A 24,317-nucleotide genomic window follows, 5' to 3' on the forward strand; every position below is an offset into this window, starting at 1 on the left:
CACATGCTGTTTCTCAACACCCACTTGGCTGTTCTGGTTATTAAAAGTACTTGATAAACCTCTGACCTTTCAGATACTGTTCTTTCCGATGCTTGTGCTCTCCCTTGTGAATTATTTCTATGTGTTTTCTGCCTGATTACTGAACTGGTTCTGCTTGATTTCCTTGTTCACGCTTTCATTTGGTAACACCTCATTTTACAGCCCACTAACTTTGTTGAAAATAAATTCACTTTACTTGTGTGGTTAGTATTACTCATTTGATGACATAAGTACCATATTAGGGAGCAGTGAATGGATAGTAAGTGCCACGCAATTACAAGGTAAATATACTATGGGTTTATTTTATCCTCTAAGCCCAACACAGGGTGACATAGTAATTACTTTTAGACCTATTAAGAGTATTTACCACATAATCTGTAGGGAGATTAATTATGTAGTTACCACTTGCCACACACTTTCCAAGATTATACCTCTTTTAGGATTATGTGTTCTTGGATAAATCTCTTATGCTGAATTGCAGTAGCCATTATGAATGTGTTTTGGGAATGAAATAAGCCTAGAGTACACCTAAAAACATTTTGTGGTGGGGTGGGGAGACACCCAAATTCTAAATTCAAACTAACCCTCTTATTTTTGCTTTGCCCATGCATTCAATAGGATGGAGTAGGAGAGGTATGGGAGAAACAGCATGTGCCCCCTCAGAGTTCAGTTCTCTTTGACAAAAATAAGTCTTAGAACACAGGATTGAATTGGTGCCAGAAAACATACGTTATCGACCTACCATGCCTGCATATGCAGGACCACAGACCTGCATATCTCATAACAAAAATTCTCTCACAACGATTGTGTATTCTCAACCAACGTTGCCAGTGTTCTCTCAAACTAAATGATTTGTGCCAACATTAAAATTTATTGTTGTGAGCGCTGGTCTTCTCTCCTTTAACTCACAGACCTTTGCGTTATCTTCTTTCCCTAGAATGTCCTCTGTGAATGCATGTGCCCAGGTCATATATAAGGAGAGCAGGTCACCCATATTTTGTCATTGTGTGTGGGTCTCATGTCCTCCCTTGAATAACAATAAAGATTTTTTTAAAAAGTACATTGCAGGTAAATATGACTTCCTAAAACAAGTAAATTAAAGAGTTGTCTTTCTTCACTAGAAAAAAAATTATTTTCTTTGCAAAATTGTTCTCTTCAAGATTCTACTAAGTGCTGAACTACTTAATGAAGTCGAGATATTGGACTAGCATCACTTTGATGTACAGAAGGCATTTTAGAGATATAATTATTGTGTGAAGGGGAGTACAACTTGTAGTCAGTTACATATGTCATTTTCTCTGTGCAGTAGTTCCAAAGTTCCAATAGCCTTTCATTTTGTCTCCCAGGGTGGCTCTTTGGCTCTGTGCCGACGTTGGCCATTTAGAATTTCTCTTTTGTTTTTCAGGCATTGAGAATGCCAGCGACATTGCTTTGTACTCGGGCTTGGGCGCTGCCGTCGTGGCCGTTGCTGTCCTGGTCATTGGCGTCACCCTTTATAGACGGAGCCAGAGTGACTATGGCGTGGACGTCATTGACTCTTCTGCATTGACAGGTGGCTTCCAGACCTTCAACTTCAAAACAGTCCATCAAGGTCAGCGGCATAGGTCCCCCTCCACAGCTCATCCTCAGTGCCATAGACTACACTCACACAGGACCCCTAGTGCTCACCTTGGCCCTGTGTGAAGGTAGCTCCTGGCATTGGGAGTAGCTGCCAAGTCATCTTCATACATTAGGAGACCAGGCTCAAAGAAGCGGACTGCTTAAGCACTTAGCAACGGCAAGGACAAGTGGAGCTCAATTCGCCACTAATAACATTTTCTGCCCTTGATATGTATAGAGCTTAGTCATTTTATCTTAGATTATACGACCTTCTGTCTTAAGAAGCCCACTTTGAGGGTGTATATTTCATTTAGTTAACCAAAATAGAGATCATCCAAGGTTGGAGACCAGCTACTATACCACAACCACCCAGGTATATATTTAGTACACTATATATTCCAAAAAAAAAAAAAAAAACCTGTTGCCCTCAAGTTGATTCCAATGCATGATGACTCTGTAGGACAGACTAGAACTGCCACATAAAGTTTCCAAGGGGCAGCTGGTGGATTCGAACTGCCAACATTTTGGTCAGCAGTCGAGCTCTTAACCACTGTGCCACCAGGGCTCCGTATTAAATATTAAACCAAAAATCCATTGCTGTCAAGTCGATTCCAACTCACAGCAACCCAGTAGGAGAGAGTAGAACTGCCCCATAGGGTTTCCAAGGAGCACCTGGTGGATTCAAACTGCAGACCTTTTGGTTGGCAGCCATAGCTCTTAACCACCATACCATCAGGGTTTCCCACTATATATTAGTTGAGGTTATTTTTGTAACTTCTATTTTAAATGTTATGAAGGAACCCTGGTGGTACAGTGGCTAAAGTGCTCAGGTGCTAGCCGAAATGTCGGTGGTTTGAACCCACTAGCCGCTCCTCGGAAGAAAGATGGGGCAGTCTGGTTCTGTAAAGATTGACAGTCTTGGAAATCTTATGGGGCGGTTCTACTCTGTCCTGTAGGGTCTCTTTGTCTCTATGAGTCAGAATTTACTTGATGGCAATGGGTTTTTTTTTTTTATTTTATTTTAAATGTTAAAGGAATTTAGAAGACATGATAGGTCGGTTAGCCAGGAGGAAAAAATGAAATTCCCAGCCTAAATGATTCTCAGCTGTTGCCAAATCTAAGCAATCTTTTGTTGTTGAGGAAGGAAAATCTGTCCTGTCACACTACAGTAATACTCATTTTCAAAACAGTCTTTTAATTCTCTTCTACGAACCAAATCTATTCCTGATCACGAGGTGGGGATGAGACATACACGTCTTTTCATTTCAGAAAAAAATGAAGCTGCCTCTCTTCAGGGCATGAAGCTTTCTACCTTGGTTCTCATCATCGATATTGTCGCCTTTAGTTCTGTTTATCGTGTGTCAATAGTGCCCGTAGCACACTACAAGAAGAGGTCTCCCTGCTCAGCAGTGCTTGAGCTGACAGGGTTCACAAGTGGAAACCCAAGCATGCTAGAAAAACAAACTGGGAGATGGATGGAAAAGACCAGTGTTTTAGGCCTTGCCACTTCAGAGAATCTCAGTGTGAGGCGTCTGCTCTGCCCCAGATAGGAACATTCCACATGTATTTGAATATATAGTTCAGTATGTATGATTTAATTAGGAATAAATCCAAAGGAACTAATTTTTATACTACATAAGAAACTAGAACTATATTCCCATGAGATAATAAGACATCCATATCTTAGACCATAACACTTAAAAATAGAGGAAATAGAGGCATGTGAGATGCAGTTTTGTGAATAGATCCAGGTGTTTTGAAATCATCTTGATTTGGGGCCAAAATTAATATATGACCTAGTTAATTACCCTCTCTGAGTTTCAATTTTTACATCTATGAAATGGGGATACCAACACCCACCTCACAGGGGTCTTGTGAGGATGAAATTACCTGGAATAACATGGGCAAGCCATTGGCATATTGATGGTGCTCAATAAACATAGCGAATATAGTTCTAAAGGGGATTGTTTCTTCTTATCTTAGCACAGGATACCCGTGTGTAACACAGAGAACTAGGTAGGAGGTGAGGGTGATGGTTTCCTAACCTAAATATGTTTGGGGAACACTGATTTTCATAAGGTTAAACGGATCTCTTTACTTGAGGGCTTCTCAAAACTTACATGCGTTGTGAATCACTAAGAGAATATGTAGTCTTTCAAACTTACTTGACCATTTTTTTTTTTTTTTTAATTTTGGCCAAGAATCTCAAAACATCAATGATCTAAGGAAAAATCTTTTGGTAAATGCTACTCTACCCTGTATTCATTGTGAGGATACAACTCCCATTGATGGTCACATGATTTTACCTCCACTGTATTAGATTTCCGTTCTTGAGCAATGCAACGGTGCACCAGGACAGTGAACACTGAGACTTTTAAATAGAATATCATACTTAGAGAAAATTCAGGGAATTTAAAAAGTACTTCCAAAGAGAAGCTTGAAGTGACTTGATGAACTGCCCCTGATCAGACTTGAAGCAAGTTGACAGTCAACTTTCTTCAATTGCAGACTCTATCGTATGTAAATACTTGTATAATCAGACATCTTGCATTTAAGTGCTGTCTGACTCTAGGAAATGTTTTTGCTTCTTTGCTTCACATAAGCTAAGGGGGGCTTTTAAGAATAGGCAAAAATTACATTTTAGAAGGTGAGGGCTTAAGATAAATTAGGAGACTCAAAGATAAGATTTTTCAGGTCTCAGTGGAAACTCATGTGCCATAAACTCTTTTAGGATGTGGGCTGGTTCTTGAATCGCACTCCTTGCCCGGGAAGACCATGAACAAGAGTGAGGCTGTAACCTGCAGGACTCAATACACTTCTATTAAAAAGCACAGTTCCTTGATTGTGCTTATGTCTTGGCTCAACAGCCTCAGACATGAAAAATGCATCATCAAGGAGCCTTTAGATCTACAGCGTTATTTCATCTCATTTGGAACCTTGTCTTCTGTGATTATGCATTCTTAGAGCATCAGAATAAGAGGTGGGAAAAGCCAGGTTATAGACTTTCTGGTGGCATGGCTACAAATTATGAAAATAGAAAAACAATAGAGGCTAATACAATATGGCTTAGAATTGCAACATTTTCAGAAATACACTTTAAACATTTTTGTCAGGCCCCAAAGGAAAATTGTTTAATATGGTTTGCATTTCAATCTGAGATGTCACATTGACGGACTGATATGGGTGGGAGGTTTGGGACTGAGGGTTATTTTGTTATTTACTAATAAATGAGATTACTTCATAACAAGAAAATATCACAGCATTTCTTTTTAATATTTGACTTTGAAAATATTGGTGAGCCCCAACAAATGACAAAGTCCAATTTCTCATGTTTTTGTAAAGATTTTTTTTTTTTTTCATTTGTTTGGTGTCAGAAAGGAAGCCATTCTAAGCTGTTCCGCACGTAGACTCCGAGTCCCTCAAAACCCCCAAGTGACATCCTTTCCCTCTCAGAGTGACATGTGTATTATTAGAGCAAATTGGCCACTCAGACGTGGAGCGGTTCATGAAGTTTCCTGACTCTTTCACTCTAAGGACACATCATCTCCTCCTCCGGTTCTAGAAACCACCCAGAGTGCCGCGTGAAACATGTTGAAATCCATGCAGCCTCGGTTATAAACAGCACTACCTACTCACCATGCTGTGTCATCTCTTGCCATTTAAAATGAACAGATGTTATTTTTGTTCCAGACTGCATTGCAAAATATCTTTTTTTTTTTTTAACACTTTTTTAGCTTCTCTTTGCCAGCTAAAATAATCACATAAACAATGATACCTGAGGTAGTTGCCTGAAGGAGTGCCAGAAAAACTTGTTTTGAAAAGATAGCATATGAGGAACTCTGGGAAATTAACGATTCTGTCAGTGGCATTCAGAGAATCCAAGGCCATAGTCACTAGTGACCAGGCTGTGACAGCTACTTTAGATATGCAGGGTGGGCCTGAAGAGCTAGCTCTGAGTGGAACAGCCGACAACCACATAGATTGTGGTGTAGTTAGTAGAGGCAGATGTAAAAGGGGTAACAGACGTGCCTTACAGTTTCTGAGTAACAGATCCATTTTTTTTTTAAAACCAGGTAACTCCCTGCTCCTGAACTCCTCCATGCAACCAGACCTGACAGTGAGTCGGACATACAGTGGGCCCATCTGCCTGCAGGACCCTCTGGACAAGGAACTCATGACAGAGTCTTCTCTCTTTAACCCTTTGTCGGACATCAAAGTCAAAGTCCAGAGCTCATTCATGGTTTCCCTGGGAGTGTCTGAAAGAGCCGAGTACCATGGCAAGAATCATTCCGGAACTTTTCCCCATGGAAACAACCGTAGCTTTAGTACAATGCATCCCAGAAATAGAACGCCATACATCCAAAATCTGTCATCACTTCCCACAAGGACAGAACTAAGGACAACTGGTGTTTTTGGCCATTTAGGGGGGCGCTTAGTAATGCCAAATACAGGTGAGTGACAAGTGTGTATGTGTGTATTTTTCTTGCATTTGTGTAAACATTTTATATTTGCATGATCACGTCCCATCAGACCCGTGTTGTGATGTTGACTTACCCCTTGTCAGAGCTGCAAACACCATGGCTCCATCAGTCTATTTGATTTACACAGCAAACCAGAACCAACCCTGAGATTAGATTTTTGCAATCTTCATCTCAGAATGGCTTGAATACTCCATTTGATGCCCAGGTAGAGTTGATAGCCATATTTGCTTAAAAGGTCTGGGTAGCTCCCCAAGGCTTAAACCCTTTGGAAATATATTTCCAATGACATGATAAGCAAGCATTGAAAACATTCTCTGACATAGCCCAAGGCCAGGACTGCCAAGTGCCATATTTACCCAAGCATGATTTAGGCACTAGTAGATAATTTAGTGAAATGACACTCAGAGTGTACTTTCATCAGTAACTGACCTACTAACCACTGTCAGTGTCCATAGACATGGCTATAATTCTATAAGGATAAGGATTTAAACTTCAGTGTCAGGGCTATGTCACAAGCACAAGTAGTTCTTCACGTTTGTTTTTCCCCCCTCCTTTTGGTTAGGAGGGAGAAGCAGAGGAAGAAGATTTTCTTGATGCTTTGGCAGGATAGTTAAGATGTCCAGAGCAGATCATTTTTAAAATGACTATCTATGGATTAGTCTTTAGAGTTCCATCTGAGACCTAACTGGATGATAGAAGGAGTCAATATCTTCCTTGATTTCAGAGCAATGAGAATTAGATCGTGAGCTGAGTCATCATTCTGTTCACTGCTAAGAGGAAAAAGAGTCCACGAGGTTAGCACCAAGTCATGGTCTTTAGGGCCATATTCCTTGGCAGATTTTCTCTAGGGTGAAGCTAATGAACCTCTCCAAATCAAACATTTTATCTTATAAAATTAAATATGTGGCTAAGACTAGTCTAATGCTACTATTCCAAGTAGCTGATCCACCTAGTAGCTTGGTGATTTGAGACTGAAATTGATTTCAAGCTGATGAATGTTTTCTTGTTCTAGATCAATCACTTCCTTACAAACTCCATTTCAGGCAAATATCCCTCTCAATACAGCCCTAACAATGATGTAGTTTTCTAACTTACCAATTCTCTAAATCTTCCTCAGTCATTGTTTTAGGACATGGTAGAGATCTTCATTTAAATATGTCTGAGGGTCTATGTGCGATGCAGTCCTCCTTGGTGATAACTAGCAGACAAATATAGGAGACTCGTTTCAAAACGAGTCAGTCAGCCATACTTACCAAGTACCTTCTTGTGTAAGAATCCATACACAAGGAGCATGGGTTCTGGAAAAAGAAAAGTAAAAGATATCTCCTGCCCTGTCAAACAGAACAGGATATATACACCAGAATTCTAAAAGATGTACATTGAGTTATTATGCATTTATCTCATCCTCGCTTTGTGGCTCAGTTCCGGGCACTGAGGAGATTCTGAATAGTTATTGGATGAATGAGTCAATCGACGCTCATCTCTCTTCTCATCCTCATTTACACACATGCGGAGGAGTGCCAAGACCAACCCATTCATTGGCTATGTTTGTTTAATGTTAATCAAAGAAAGTGATAAGAAGAATCGTGATGGACCAGAGGTGCTCCTTCCTTCCCTCTGGCTTGAGAAGCACTCATGCTGAAAACAAAAGGCTGTGAAGGTTTTGTTAGTGATTACCAAACACTTCCTCTGTGGAAGGAGCATCTTCCAAGCTTTTAACAAGGAGCCCTGGACAAGATTGAAGCTGTTCACTGGGAATGTGTTTGAGGACAAATAAGTGTGGGGAATTGAAACATGTGCTCTGTTATTTGCAGGACATAAATGCAAAATATGCCCTTGGGAGCTAATGTACAAAGAAAGCCAGGCACAGAAATTAGATCATTCTAATACCATCCATGGAAAATTGTCATATGGTGTCTGGCAGTGATTTCCTAAAAAGATGGGGGTGTTCCCCACAATTTAGAGATTGTTTGTTATGCAAAGTATGAAATCTGAAACTTAGACAGGTGGTTCTGTTGTCATATCAAATAAAAGGCTGTCAGGGTAGCAGGTGTAGTTTGGGGAAGTATATTTTTCTCTCATCAGAGATAACTAGTGAATGACGTATTGAAAATGGATGCTTCTTTAGGGGACCGTAGGCATGAAACTCTCCCACAGTGCCTCTCATTCTTCATAAAATATAACTTACTGCCACCGTTACCACCCTCACAACCCTTGCCTCTGTGTTGGGCCGTCTTCCGTCTCTACACACAATTTGCATGTTTGGGTAGGAAGAGGGAAGTATATCCAAAGGATAATGATACAATTTCTGATTGAAGGAAAGAAGAAATAATTTAAAGCTTCAATGATCCCATTGATTCAGGTTGAATTTGGGAGTATTATGAAATATGTTTCAATCTAAACATAGGGAATTAAGCTGACTTGAAAGAAATGAGATGTGACCTGCTCTACAAACAGCCCTTTCTCAAACGTCCACACACATATTTCTTCTGATTTGATCTGGTTGTTGACCATCAGGCCCTGATGTCTCAGAACATGGTGTTTTCACTAAGAATTTTGAATCCTATCCATTCATTCATTTATTCATGATATATTTATTGAGTGCCTACTTTGTGCCAGGCATTGTGCTAAGTGTTATTGATGTAAACGGCACTATTGTTTGATGGTAGTCTCCCATGCTTCTATATCTGAAGAATAGGGACTGAATGTCTCTGTTATAACAGCCTAAAAGGAGAGGCAGCAGAGAGGAAGTACTATGTCAAACTAAGAGTGCAGACAAAATGTCTAGGGTATGTTTTCAGTCTGGCGTCCAAACACACTGACTATCCTGTGCATTACAACTTCTGCTCAACATCAGGGCAGGATATTATATAGAGGCCACTTCATCTGGCAGCCACATTTAAGGAAGAATAGGAAATGGAAGGAGGCGCTTAAAAGGAGGCCCCTAAGTATGGCAATTACAGTTCTCCTATATTGACATTAAGGTCCAGAAGATAAATGGATCTCCTGGCTGAAAGGCTGTAAGCAGGATTTAAATGTGCCTCATTCTTAGTGCTAGTGAAAGATTCTGATGATAACTAGCATGTTACTTAATAATGCTCATAAATGTGAATCACAAAGAACTTGTTTTGCAATGAGTCTTGGAGTCCTTGACTCAATAGCAGCTAACGGGAACATAGAAGGATATCAATAAAGCCTGCCATCTCTAGAGTTAAATTATCATCAGCAACCCAAAAGACTTCTGTGCAATTACATTAGCTCTAATGAAAGAATGGGTGAGAGCCGCATTATTCAAAGAACAGGAAGATGCCCTGAGATTTTATTTCCTAAAGATCTTACTGTGTCTCTATTTTATTTCTTCTTATAAAGGGGAAGCTACATTAAAGAGAATCCCTGCCCTCTCTAGACTTTCTCTCTTGGTCAAAGTGAAATATTTACTTCACAGCATTCACGAGGAGAGAGGGACATTTTAAACGCAGCGTGATGTGGTTCCTGTGCCTGCCCTCGCTGCATTGTATGATTTTACTCAAATAAGGCTATTGGGTTTTATTCAGTTTGACACTGGCATGAATATGGTTAAGTTACCTCTAACTTTAGCCCTTTCTAGCCTCTGTTTGCAAATTTAGGACCAACCACGTGCTACACAACCATCTGTTAAACTCCTCAGCTTCTTAGATGCTCTTTTTTTTAGTCTCCTGGACAAAATGCAGTACTGCATTGAGCACTTTGCTACAGTTACTCCCAGATACACAATTCATAAAACTATTTCATCCCAGGTTCTAGCAAAGTGTTAGATGGCTCACCCATCTTCTCAGGTATTTTTTCCAGAAATGAATGGATAGAGACAAGATAGAGAATTAAACTTTCAAAATCTGAAGCCGACTAACTAATGCACTGATAAACTCAGAAACTCTTACATCCTCAGCTATGTTTGAAAGTGCCTGGTTTAGAACACACAGTCCTTTAAAAGATCTAACAAACGCTGGAACAACTTAAAATAAAATAAAATAAAACTAATTTGGACACTCAGTTAATTAATATACTCCCTTTATGTCACTATTATAGTCACTGTTAGATATAAACTTTCCAAGGATTGGGATTTCATGAACTGCTGTGAGAAGGTCCTTCTTGTGAGCACCCATAATACTTTGAGGTGCTTCAAGATATTTGGAAAATTCATGAATAACCTCTTGGATTTTTCTGTTTTAGGGGTGAGTTTACTCATACCACATGGCGCCATCCCTGAGGAGAATTCTTGGGAGATTTATATGTCCATCAACCAAGGTGAACCCAGGTAAGAGAAGAATGACATATTAATGACATCCTAAATATGGAATGGAACCTCTGCAGAAAATTGGAAGTTAATAAGATAATGAGACACAGAGTGTATAGGTGAAATAGAGACTGACTTGACTACACAGAGGGGAAGAACAGTCCCAAAACGATTGGCTAGCATGGAAACATGCATGTTGTTTTTTGCTATTGTTGTTGTTGTGTGCTGTCGAGTCAACTCCAGCTCCTAGTGACCCTATAAATCCATTGTCATCGATTCCTACTCATAGTGACCCTGTAGGACAGAGTAGAACTGCCCCATAGGGTTTCCAAGGGTGTAATCTTTGTGGAAGATGACTGCCATATCTTTCTCCCGAGGAGCAGCTGGTGGGTTCAAACTACCAATCTTTTGGTTAGCAGCTGAGTGCTTTAAGCACTGCACCACCAGGGCTCCTTAAACCCTATAGGACAGAGTAGAACTGCCCCATAGGGTTTCCTAGGCTGAAATCTTTATGGGAGCAGATCACCAGGCCTTTTTTCCCACAGAGCAGCTGGTGGGTTCGAACCCCCAACCTTTGTCATTAGCAGCCGAGTGCTTAACCATTGCACCACCAGGGCTCCTGAAAATATGCATAGCTCCATATTTTTAGGTCCCTGATCTATGTCCCTGGAATCTAAACAGCCAACATCAACATAGAACAGTGAATTTGTAGGCAAATGATAAGCAGGGCCTCTCCATAAACGTTAACAGCTTCCTATATACTTCCCCTCAAAAGGAAAAAATAAAATCATCCCTGGGAGCACTTGTGATGCTAGGCATTACGCAAATATACAGACTGATGACCTGTGGCTCTTTTAGGTCAGCAGAAAACCCGTTATAGACTAAAAGACATTTCCTAGGCAATTTCCCTCAATGTAAAAATATCATCTAAGCTTCAGTAGCTTTCAGGTCTGATAAAATCCAATAGCGTTAAATTCAGTTACATGATCAATTACAAATCTTGCCACATACTCTTTTAATGAAAGTAAGTTGATTGTTTTCCTAGTGCAACTTTAGCATTTGTGGAAACATTGCCTTCCTCTACACAAGATAAACCAAACTCCTCTTTGGAAAGCAATTTTTCTCATAAACTGGATAGATACCTCTGGCATTTTTAGTCATAGCATTTTGGTTATCTTAGAATAGTTTTTTTGTTGTTGGCAAAAAACACATGAAGGAAACACACTGAAAGGGAAAACAGCCAGAGAAGCAGATAGTTTTAACCGATTTGATAGCTATTTCTATAAAAGAATTTGTTGGTGCCCAATGGTTTTAACTTTCTGCTCTGCAGATCTTGAGAGTAGTGGAAAGAAAGGCTCTGCCAGCCGGTTGTTGGTGAAACTCTGGGGATATCTCTCTGTAGACTGTATCACGTTGGGTTCTCATGCCATTTCCTTAGTCCAGCAAAGCTAGACTCTTTACGTGCGCAACTGAAAAGGTGTGTTGTCTACATATCTCCATTTGGCAAATGAAAAAAACTGAGGCTCAGAGAGGTTTGAAGCATTTATTCAAAATATCAGATAAGTCAGGTAAACAGACCTAAAAACAGAGTTCCCTGAGGGACAGTCACCTCCTTTTATCCCTGTGGTTGATTTACATAGGAAACTATAACTGTTTAAAATTAAGTTCATGGTCAATTGAGTGTACACTTTTAAACACATCATCCTGCAAAATTCCTGTCACAGCATCTTGCGAATGCTACCTTGGCATCCTCCTTTGAAATCCTACATTCAGTTCCTTCCTCTCAAACCCGTCACCATTATCTTCTACCTCATGTTGTGGAAACCAACCTAGGGCTATTTCCCATTTTCACAGACATCTAATTTACAACTTACCCCAATCTCTGTCTCTTACTAGACTCTCCTTCTTAGAAGGTCAGTGCTAGAATATGCAAAAGGCATCAAACATATGAGGACTTAAATAAAATGACTCAAAACATAGCAAAGTAATGATCATTTGACATGCAGTAATTGTAAAGTAGGAAAGAGAAATACCCAAGACCTCAGCAAAGTCCACAGACCTCAAAAGATAGGTTTGACCAGATGTGGTCATGCCCTGGACCATCCCTAGCTTTGCATGTCCCATGTTAACCGATTCAATTTATTCATCTGTATCTAAGATGTGAGTTCACTACTGCTGTCTAGAAATGTGGAAGGAGACAGGAGCAGTTTATCTAAGGTTTTAGACCTGTGAGGTGTACATTTTCCTACATATTAGACTGAGGTTAAAATACAATTGGAGGAAGCACACATTCTTTTTCACATTGTCGGAATCTTCCCAGATGCTCTTATCTCCTAAGAAAATGACCAATTCTTGGGCTATAGGCCATTTAGTCTTCTTTGGCAATCCTCTCTCCCTTTTGAGTAGCTCTCAACTACTTACAAAAGCATTAAAAATAGCAAATGTCTTTCTGCTACTTTTCTTTTTCTTTTTTTCACCCCGGGGTGATTTTTTTTCCATCTCCACCAGGAAGCTGCTTGGATTTGAGTTTTTCAGCTTTTAATCCTATGATTAATTAGGAAAAGACAATTTATATAGCTATTTAAAGTCATCCTTTCTTTATAATGTCACTTGAAAATCCATTTTCATTCTATACTGTTCTGCCATTTTGTACTTGTGCTCAGGATAAGGCCCAATTTCTTCCAAGTCCTCAGAGCTGGAACAGCACCACTGAGTGTCTTTCATCTTTGCCTCTGAGGCCATTGGAGTTTCCTCCTTTTAGTTCACAGGTGTGAGAACTGGATTTATTGACTCTCCAACACCTCCGTGCACACAGAATATGGCAGGCGCTCCCAAACAACATCTTCATGCTTTATTTAAATTGAGGACTGTTCCATTTTCCCTTGGATGATACATTCCTGTTACCCGTTTCTAAGTTACCTCCCTGGTGTAGTGGAGTGATGATTTAGTGGAACTGTAACAGATATCATTGATCCAAATTCTGTACCAGAGTCCCAGGGACATGACAGTATGTCATGAATCAAAGACTCAAAACAACCCCCTGTATTCAAATAGTTTCAGATGCTTATACTTTGATTTTTTGGTAAGCTTAATGTGAAGTTGTTCAATGTCAGAACTGATTGTACCAGGTCTCTCAAGGGATCATGCTTGCATTCCTGGTAAGCCTGCAAGAGAACAGTCTGTACTTTAAGGGAAAGGATGTCACTTTCCTTCCTCAAAATTCCTTTCTCTGTCTACATTTTCAGACTTGAACGACCATCGTAATGAGTCTTCCCAACTTCCTCCAACGGTCTAGATTATAATGTTTAGGAAATTATCTCTGCTGACTTTTGTTTTTTGTATCTATATATCTATCTATATATAGATAGATAGATAGATATATACATTAAATTGCTGAAACAGGGCTTGCGTCCTTGGAAAAGTAATAATTGCTCACCTCTGTATGGTATAATTTATGAAATATCTTCACACACATTTGACTGATTTACTCTCCACAATAACACTTGAGGAAGAGGATTTTATACCAGTTGTGGAGATGAGGGGAAACACACACACACATACACACACACACACGCGCGCGCGCACTAAAAAAATCAATCGGCTAAGCTACTTTTCCAAGGCCAGGTTACTTAATAACAGAACTGGAACTTGAACTCAGGATATCTGACTCTAATTCCAATGCTCATGTACTAAACCATCCCACATCTCCTTGAGGTAGGAGGCTTTAAGAGAACAACTTTCTGAAGTTGTGCTGCAAATCTTGGCCTCTATAAAAAGACATCTTCCAGAATAGCACTGGAAGCCTCTGAGAGTTAGGCAGGGCAGGGTCTGAGGCCTGTTGAGAATTTCCTAAAAGTCTCTAGGGGTAAATTGCTGTTGTTACACATTACAGAACTGAGAGAAGAAAGGCTGGAAACAAGTGTTACTCCAGTGCTGAATCTTAGCAAACACCATGTTAGGAAACATTTGACCTCAGTGGCTAAGAATGTGGGCTCAGGCTCAGAGGCTCTGGGTTCACTACTATTCATGTGACCTTACCCATTGCTGTTGAGTCTATTCTGACTCCTTGTGACCCTATAGGACAGATTAAAACTGCCCCACAAGGTTTCCAAGGCTGTAAATCTTTACGGAAGCAGACTGCCACATCTTTCTCAAACAGAGTAGCTAGTGGCCAAGCTTTCTGTTAGCAGCTGAGCACTTTAACCATGGCACCACCAAGGCTCCTTTCATGTGACCTTAGGGAAGTTAATTAAACTCTTTGTGCCTTTGTTTCTTCATTTGAAAAACAATAGTAGGTACTTACCTCCTACCTTATAAGAATGCTGGGGGGTTGCATGAGATACAATACAGTGAACACAACAGTCTCAAAAATGATAAAATAAGAAAGCCTAATTGATACATTTATATTTTATAAAGCATTTTACCTACAGTATATCTTCTAATTTTTACACTAATCCTGCATGGTAAATAAATGATAATAACATAATTCCAATTTTATAAACTTGAAAATTAAGACCAAGAAAGGTTTGTGGGTTTGCCTTATGTTTTACAAGTAGGTGGTGGCAGAACTGGGTACCAAAGCAAGATGTTTACCTAACAATACATTCTTCAGGCTGCATCACATCACCTCCCCGACCCCAGCTCTTTAAGAAATAATTAGGCATACTATTCTCAAGTTCAGTAAGACTTGCTCATAGACTGCTTGATGAGAGACAGGGCTCTCATCAAAACAATGGAAAATATAGAGGGTCCTTACTCCATTCTAGGGACAGGCATGGACAGAGAAGGGTGTGAATGGCTTCCTGGAGATGTCATTTGAGCTGAGTCTTAAAAGGTGAGTAGGAATGAGCCAGACAAAGAACGGTATAAGGGCTATAACTCAATGATTTCCAGCCTCCAGTACAACTCTCTCCAGTGGGTTTCTATAGGGTTGTGCTGGGGAAGTCTTCAAGGGTGGCTAACCCAAAAAAAAAAGGAAAAGTAAACCAAACCTGTTGCCATTGAGTCGATTTCAACTCATAGTGACCTTATAGGACAGAGTAGAGCTGCCCTGTAGAGTTTCCAAGGAGTGCCTGGTGGATTTGAACTACCGACCTTTTGGTTAGCAGCCATAGCACTTAACCACTACACCACCAGGGTTTCCACAAGGGCGGCTAAGTGTGGATAATTTTCCCTGCTTTCGAGTCACTTGGATGCCAGAACATCCCCTTAAGCAGCTTCCTTCCCACTGCACCTCAGGTCTTGCTGCCACAGACAGAACAAAGAGTAAGGTTCCATGCATTTCCCCAGTCATAAAATAGCAGACTTTTGGTGATGTCACAGGAAAAGGAACTCACAGAACTGCCTTACAGAAGCGCTGTGGCATGAAACCAGGACTGCCAGGAGTATTTACTAGTTTGAAACCTTTGGATTTCTTCTGGATTAAGGGAATTCAAGGAGCTAGCTCAGTGCTAGAGCCAGCTTCCTATCACAGGCCCTTGGGGAAGAGGAAACCAGCAGTGATAATTTGCAAAATGCCTCTCTCAGTTCCCAGACTTCAAACGGAAAGATTTATAGTCTATCTCTTTTTTTTACTTTCCTTAGCTACTTTTGGGGAAAATTTTTCATTCTTTCTTCTGTCATAAGGCTTTGATCATATTTTTTTTATATAAAAATAATAAAAGATGTTCAAACCAGAGAATTAAAAACATCAAATGTCTCACTGCAGATATTCTCTCAATATATATTAAAATAAGAGAATGACATAGAGGTGGAACACTCTTCCCACCTCCTCTCTTCCATCATCTGTGAGCCTCCCCAGCGCATGATTGGAGAATAGAGAACTGGACCAGAAAATTATTATATGGAGCTTTCTTCTGAGAAGCAATAAAATGAAACCAAAGGCAAACATTCATTTATTTTTCCATTTATTCTGTCACGTGCATATTCTTGACCAAATGCTTAGGCTAGAATCAGAAAAGTTGTAAGTGATCTTATTGAATAATTTATAAAAGGACACATTCTGGAATTTGTGCTCCGCCCAAATGTGATATTTCAACTAGTTTTTCTTCTGGTTTTTTGTTTGTTTTTGTTGTTTGTGTGTGTGTGCTTTGCTATAGAATGCTATATATAGAAGGCCTGTCCACTGTGTGCATCTTGGTGTAAAGATTGGGAAGGTAGAGATGGTAGTGATATAAAAAAAATTATCTTTTGGGGGGTACTTAAATGTTGCACTAGTTTTAATAGCTAAACATGAAATAAAACCAAATACAAGACTAGGAAAATAGAAAAAACTAGCTTTGGGAAATGGAGGAGACAATAGAATTTCCTTCCAGTAATGGGCTCGCAATTAAACATGCAGTATAGGCTACTCCTGTGAAATGGCTCCATGTGGCTTTTCTTTCATGGTAGCAAAAACAAGACAAACAAAAACCTAAACACACACCTACTCACCCATTGTGCCTAACAGAAGACAGAAGCACTCAGAAATGGCATTAGACTGTTTGAAAGAACCTCATTCTAGAAGGGTAAAAAGTGCACGTATATGTCTGTCTTTCATCAGTGAGATTAAAAATAGTAGCCACCTGGCCATTCCATTAATAAAAAGGGAGTTTTTATGAAGTTAATCTGCTTTAGTATTCTTTATGTTAAAGCAGACATTTGAGGCCATTCTGAAACTTCTCCTCCCCGGTAAGATATGAAATTACATCCACTCTTGCCGGAGCCTTTGATGGCTCTGATATCTCAGATGGTATGAAGCGTCTGCTACAAGATTTCTGCGATTAATGTGGTGGTCCCCACTCAGAGCCTTGCCCTTTTGAGTTCCAAATAAGAATAGCTGCTTTTGGCTCTTCCTTGACACCAGATAACTGATCAGATGCCAGATATTGCTGCATGGGAGAAAACCTGGCTAAAAGACAAGAAACACTGCACCTTCTCATTGTAAAATATTGTGCACCGATCAGATAGTTTTCACGATTGATATTTGGAGCTCAGTTCAGTTCAATGACTATTCATGAAGTGCCGGATATATGAAGTAGTAAGGATTAGGAAGAATAGGATACCTTATGCCTGAGGAGTTTATTGCCAGCTGTGGGGAGCATGGAGTAGACAGGTGATAACATATGTGGCAGAGTGGTGTTTGGGACGCAGTGGACGTTATCTGTATTCCTGGAATTGACAACTAAAGCTCAGAGCTGATTAAACAAACACAGATCTAAGTACCTTGATATTCTAACTTTAGAATGCTCCTTAGAGTTCATCTAACATATTTAGATATGTTATCAGGAGAGACCAGTCCCTGGAGAAGGACATCATGCTTAGTAAAGTAGAGGGTCAGTGAAAAATAGGAAGAGCCTCAACGAAATGGATTGACACAGTGGCTGCAACAATGGGCTCAAACATAGCAAGGATTGTGAGAATGGCACAGGACTGGGCAATATTTGGTTCTGTTGTACATAGGATCGGAACAGACTCAATGCCACCCAACAACAACAGATCATGTAGAGTGTTGTTTCTACCTAGAGGAAGTTGAAATTCAGCTAGTGGGTAGGGATTGCTGAGCCTTGAGATTAAGGAGACATGATCACGTTGACATTCTAGGTATATATTCTGTTCCATCTCCACAGCCACTGCCCTAGTTCAAGTCTTCAGTATATGAGTACTGTCCTTGTGAGTTGGATAAAATATGGCACATTTTGCTGACACTGTGATTAATAATGTCCCCTTTCACCCTCAAAATATCTTATTTTAGGCAAGAAATTAGAGTCATCCTGTGAGTGTCCTTGTCTCCAGTTTTGAACATTTTAAGTCCATTCTCTAATCCCCACGTTGCTGTCAGCAGGCAAATTTGAGAGGAACTTGCAGGGGAACTTGGCAAGATCTGGGGGGGGGGGGTGTTTAATATGGGATGAAGGGGATGAATGAGTTGAGGATAATTCCCAGCCTTCTGGCTTGGGAACTGATGATTAATTAGTAGCGAGAGATTTGTCAGCTGAAGGTCACTTGAGAGTTTGTGATAATAGTTGCTCTGGGAGCAACTCTGGATTTCTTTCCAGAGACTACACACAGCTCTTTGACTTATACGGAAAAAAAAAGCGGGGGGAGACTAGATTAAAGAATAAATAAATAAAAGGCAAAAATAGTATTTATAACGAAGAACAAAGTGACTGCCGCATTGAAATACCACATCTGACTTTTGACAGCAACGTACTTACTAGGGAGATGTCCTGATCTTGGACATAGAATATACTTACCTACCTTAAAGAAACAAAAAACAAAAATCAAACCCGTTGCCGTCAAGTCAATTCCAACTCATAGTGACCCTATTGGACAGAGTAGAACTACCCCATAAGATTTCCAAGGAGCAGCTGGTGGATTCAAACTGCCAATCTTTTGGTTAGCAGCTGAGCTCTTAATGTCTGCGCCACCAAGGCCCCAAACCAAACCTATTGCCTTCCTTTGTTTTTAAGTATTTTTGTGTGTGTGTGTTTGACTTCCTGTGTAGAAATCGACCCATTCTTGAACTCAGTGAAGTGAACTGATAATGTATATAAATCATCAAGAAAGTAGTGCAGACTTAGACATTGAGAAATAAAGAATTATCAGAAACAAGGAGACAGAGTGGGGAGGACAGAGGGATTTAGACTGAGTTTCAGTCCCCTTGCCACTTACAGGCTGTGTAGCTTTGAGCAAATCATTCTTTTCCTCTAGGTCTCAGTTTTATCATCTATAAATTTTGTATATTACTAATTGTGCTGTAAGATTTTGGTAAGGACTGTATACATCTGAAGTCTGGTCTAAACTGTAAACTGCCATATCAATGCTAACTTTTGATATTATTATTATTTCTTTGTCCCTCCTTAATTTTTCTAATTACATAGATAATGGAAGCGCTGGAAAGCCTGTAAACTTTTCTTTAGCTCTGTCCCAGTGATGATGAGTTCTTCCCTTTTTAGTGCTTATCACATCCCTAGACTAAAAGGAACAATTAATTCAATCAAAGTAAACGTATTCACTATTTACTGTAAAATCAAGAGCCTTGTGAAAAGATGAACAACTCCCAGCATCAAGTCCTTAGCATCTATTTCTAATTTTTCATAGTACTCTGGTCTATGATTTGTACTTTAAGGTATACTCTTGGGTTCAAACAATGCACTCCAGGTGAGCTGGCATTTAGATTAGGAGATCAATGACCAGTCAAGCTGGGAAGGTATCTCATAGACAAGCTTTGTCCCAGTCCAGTTCACCAGGCTTTTCTTGATGGATAACAATGGATGGAAATGAACGAACCAGCCCTGTCACCATTTCTGTTTAATAGTAGATCATGGGCTTGGGTCTGTTTTGTTCCTTGAAATTGGATTTAGAAATTTTTATGGGAAGAATGGAACTGATGGCTTATACCCATCCCTTTGAAGAGATTTGACACTAATTAACTCTATATCGTGCTTAGGAAACTGCTGAGGGAAGGCACTTCCTAAGTAACAAAGGGGCTTTTCCTGCTAGTGCAAAGGGAGCAAATTGCTACCATTTGGGAAATGCATTAATTCTTTCAGGCTACTCGTGTCATGCAGTGTAATAAAAGGGCAATTTATCAAATGGCCTCTTTATGGCTTAGAAGGGTTAATGCACCTTTAGCTGAAGACTGTACTCTTTTCCCCAGTAAAATCATGATGGTTTCTTCACAACATCACTTAGGTTAAAATATAATACCATCTCCCCAAAAACATGAGAAGAGGAAGAGAAAAAAATGGAGAAACAAAATGGGGAAAAAAGAACCTTCACATTCTCATTTTATGTTTTTTTTTTTTTTTTTGAACAGAGAATTTCCCCATACCTGGCCCTTTAGATTTAGATTCTCTTCCACCTCACTCTACCCCCTCATTCCCTTGGTCCATCAACAAACATGCATAAATAAAAAGTGCCATCATTTTAATCAAAGTACATTTGAAGCCCATGTGAGCTCACAATGTGAAGTGATTAGAGTTGTACAGAGGAGCCTTTAATTAAAGATGTCGTTGACAAGATAACAATGGTCTGTGAATGCTGTTAATAGATGTGAATGCAAGGTGTTCCTTATTTCAATAAGGGGAAAGTCATTGGTTCATGAGCTTGATTGCATATTGTAAAGGAACACCACATACTGTAATTATTTTTATTTGTATGTGTCATCTCTTTTATTGCCCATGCTGGAAGTAGAAATAACCTGTCCTATTAAGATGTTTAATATATATCATCCTTTCCACTTCACTTGGCTATAGCCTACTAAAAATGCTGGGACAACTGATTCTGCCCTCCATGCTTTCCAAGACAATCCACATAGCCCTTTGAAAACCTGGGTAATCGGCCTCCTTACTCCCTTGGTTGCAATCTTTATGATAAACCATAACAACAACCCGGGACTCCATCAAGTGATATGCAGATATGGAGTTGCACTCTGGAAAACAGAAAAGGAACAAAACAAAAAACTGAAGCAGTAAAGAGACATCTTGGTCAGAATGTGTCATGTCTGGGAGATAAAAACAGACCAGCAGCCAGCAGCAGAAATGTCTCTAGGTTCTAACACCAAAGTAAGCATGCAGTAAAAAGCCTCGTGCTAGGCCTAATAAAGTCCTGCTAAAGATGTCCAGTGCTAATCCCTGGAATCCATGAATATGATGTCTTACATGGCAAAAGGGACTTTGCAGATGTGATTAAGATGAGGGACTTTGAGATGAAGAGACTATCCTGCATTATCTGGGTGGGCCCGAAGTAAGGATTCTTATAAGACAGAGGCAGGAGTGATTGGAAGGTGCTATGATGCTGGCTTTGAAGATGGAGAAAGGGGCAAGGAGCCAAGGAATGCAGGTGGTCTTAAAGGAAGCTGTAAAAAACAAGGAAACAGATTCTCCCCTCTAGCCTCTGGAAGGAACTCAACCCTGCTTGATTTTAGCCCAATGAGACTTCTGACCTACAGAACTGTAAAATAATAAATTTGTGTTGTTGTAAGCTAGTGAATTTGTGACAATTTGTTAGATAGCAATAGAAAACTAATAAGCCTCCATTTTGACCACTTTGCACGCTTCCAAGTCCTGCTTGCCTAAGGCTTTCTCCAGCATCTACCCACACGATATTAATTACTCTCATGCTACCATTTTGCCCTAAAACTTCCACCTTTGGAGAATATGACCCAGGGAGCATCTGATCCTTCCACTGCCCCTTCTCCCACCCCATACACACACCTCCACACAGCCACCAGTAACAGGGAAGGACATTTAGACTGTGACTTTGGCCATGTCCTTTCACCGCATGCCATGCCTTTGGTTTCTTATCTAAACTGTGAGGGTGCTGGCCCTGATTACTCCTACGTTCTTTCCCAGCCTAAAGTCAAATGATTCTATGAAGAAGGACTCTGATGTCCTCCAGAGACGGCAGTTTTCCTTATTCAAAATGTGAATGAATAAACAACTTTAGGAGATACCGAAAGTGTCACTCACAGCAGCCTGACACTTGGATCCGCTCTTCCCCCTTCCCCCTCACTATCTTTCACTTTACAGCACTTTCAGTGAAGCACCATATCACTTCTAGAAAACAAGCTAATCGCAAGCCAGACACTGCATGAAAGATGAAGCTTAAACTGCATCTAGGAACTGGTGATTTACACATGATTTGTGATTCCTTGAGTATATTAATTAGTAAACACCCTACGAATGTGTGTGTGAACTACAGCAGTTAATGTATGTAAACAGTTTAATATCTCAACATGGTATTGCTCAAATTTCATCAAAGTCCGATAGGCATCCCAATGTGAGTGTAATTCCCCTCCCATGGCAACCCCCCACCCCCACCCCATGTGCCAGCTCCCTTCCTGTGATCCTATTTAGGATAATGCAGTGAGTGACCCCGATCTTTAAACCTTTTAAGAGTAGAGCCATATGCTTCTATTCTTGGTGAATTGTGCTTATTGCTTGATGTAATAATCCATGGTTCTAACTGCTCCTTTCTTCGCCCCAACTAATGGAATAAGTGGCTTGATGAGCTACGATATTATATCCAGTTACTACTAATCAATGCCCAAACCTGACATTCTTGCTTCTTAATATGCATTCTTCTTAGAGAAAGAGGTTATAGGAACAATCCCTGTGCAGTTAAATTTTCGGTCATAGTGGTTTCAGCCAAGACCTTAATATTGAGCATTTAAACTTCACCAGCATCCAAATTCCATTTCGGATTTTAACAGAGCACCAAGCCCCTACTGCCTGAGGTGTTGCTTTGGATATTTTCTTAAGAACTATACAAACTTTCTCAAATTTTAGTGCCAGAGCCACCTTGCTTGTAGGGGATGCAAGTAAAAAAATGCAGATTTCTGGGCCCTACCCAAGATGTACTAAATCAAAATCTTCAGTGGTTGGGTTCAGGAATATAATTTTAAGTCTGGTGTTCAAGGAATTCTGAAGCACATTATAGTTTTAGAACCACTTAAAGAATAAAAAGGAGTCTCTGGGTGGGACAAACAGTTAATGTGCTGGGCTGCTAACCAAGAGGTTGGAGGTTTGAGTCCATCCACAGGCATATTGGAAGAAAGGTCTGGTGATCTACTTCCAAAAATCAACCATTGAAAACCCTGTGGAGCATAGTTCTACTCTGACACACCTTAGGTCATCATGAGTCAGAAGTGGCTCATCAGCAACAGATTTTTTATTTTATTTTAATATAAAGGGAAGATGTTGCTTAACTTCACTCTTCTTCCTTTATTCTGCTCTTCATCCCCTACTCTCCTTTTCCAGAATTCTATTTTCTTAAAGCATACATAGCTGTCACCCGAACTAAAGTCCTCAGAAGGCAGAGTCACAGTGTAGAGGTTGACTGATGAGCCAAGCTGGCTGTAAAGGCCCCAGCTCTCCAGAAGATTCTATGATGTCATTTCCTGGGGCTAAACTGAAACCTCTGGTCAGAATTTGAAAGCGAGTCAGGTATATGACTCAAAGAAAACAATAGCAATACTAACCCCAAAACATGGATGTTTACCCACAGCAATTTTGGTAACCTAGGTCAAAATAGGAGTCCTGGTTGCAAAGTGGTTAAGAGTTCAGACTGCTAACAAAAAGGCCGGCAGTTCGAATCCACCAGGAGCTCCTTGAAAACCCTATGGGGCAGTTCTACTCCATCCTATAGGGCCACTATGAGTCAGAATCGACTCGACAGCACGCAAGAACAGGTCAAAATAGGAGAGTTTTAATCAAAAGAGAAAAAGTGTAATAATAGTTAAAATTAGGTATCTTCTTGGGCAGAAAACAATTGGATGCTGGAGCCACCTTCCTTTCTGAGCCCTAATTTTAAGACTAAGTACAGCTTCCATCTATCTGCGTTTTATGTCTATTCCATTAAAATATAATTTAATTATGTATCGACCCTGGGACTGACATTGTAAAACTATCGTTGCTCTCCTGCCTGGATTCCAGAGTGATACTCTGGGTAAAGGTGATCAAACCTACTTTAATCTCAATATAGACCATAAAGAGGAAAGAGGGGAAGATAATTAGCCAGTGCAGCATGGCAGATAACAACAATGATAAAACCCTCATTTTGAAACCTGGAACTGGTTGTTTTGCTTGAAGAAAGTGACAACTTAGAAGTCTAGCATCAGGTCAAGAAATATGGAGAGCAAAAGGAAAATGTACATTGATGCACCTCCAGACCTGCCCTGATGAGCTGCTGTCTCCATGGACCTGACTTTGTAGCTATTGACATGGGTGTGTGGGTGAGTTCTGCAGAGTGGCGGTCACTGCATGGCTGGTTCAGATCATCACCTTACCATGACCACTTGCAGCACCTCCATCACCCTTCTCCACACATTTTGTATAGTAGTCAGCCACCCTGTTAATTTCATTGTAAGAACTTTGGAGAAATTCTTATCCTGGCCCTTCTATCTTTATTCATTCAAGGACTTTTTTTTTTTTTTTTTTTTT

At 40.1% G+C, this 24,317-nt stretch overlaps 1 protein-coding gene across 1 annotated transcript in view; it reads left to right on the plus strand.

Moving 5' to 3' along the window:
- Positions 1 to 24,317, plus strand: part of UNC5D (unc-5 netrin receptor D) — a 678,804-nt gene that overhangs the window by 601,455 nt on the left and 53,032 nt on the right. The window contains exons 10-12 of the mRNA XM_012557565.1: positions 1,445 to 1,630; positions 5,712 to 6,089; positions 10,329 to 10,413. Of these exons, the coding sequence (XP_012413019.1) occupies positions 1,445 to 1,630; positions 5,712 to 6,089; positions 10,329 to 10,413 (649 nt within the window). The remainder of the gene's footprint in view (positions 1 to 1,444; positions 1,631 to 5,711; positions 6,090 to 10,328; positions 10,414 to 24,317) is intronic.

Source organism: Trichechus manatus, unplaced genomic scaffold, assembly GCF_000243295.1.
Source record: "Trichechus manatus latirostris isolate Lorelei unplaced genomic scaffold, TriManLat1.0 scaffold00109, whole genome shotgun sequence".
In the NCBI taxonomy this organism is placed as follows: domain Eukaryota; kingdom Metazoa; phylum Chordata; class Mammalia; order Sirenia; family Trichechidae; genus Trichechus; species Trichechus manatus.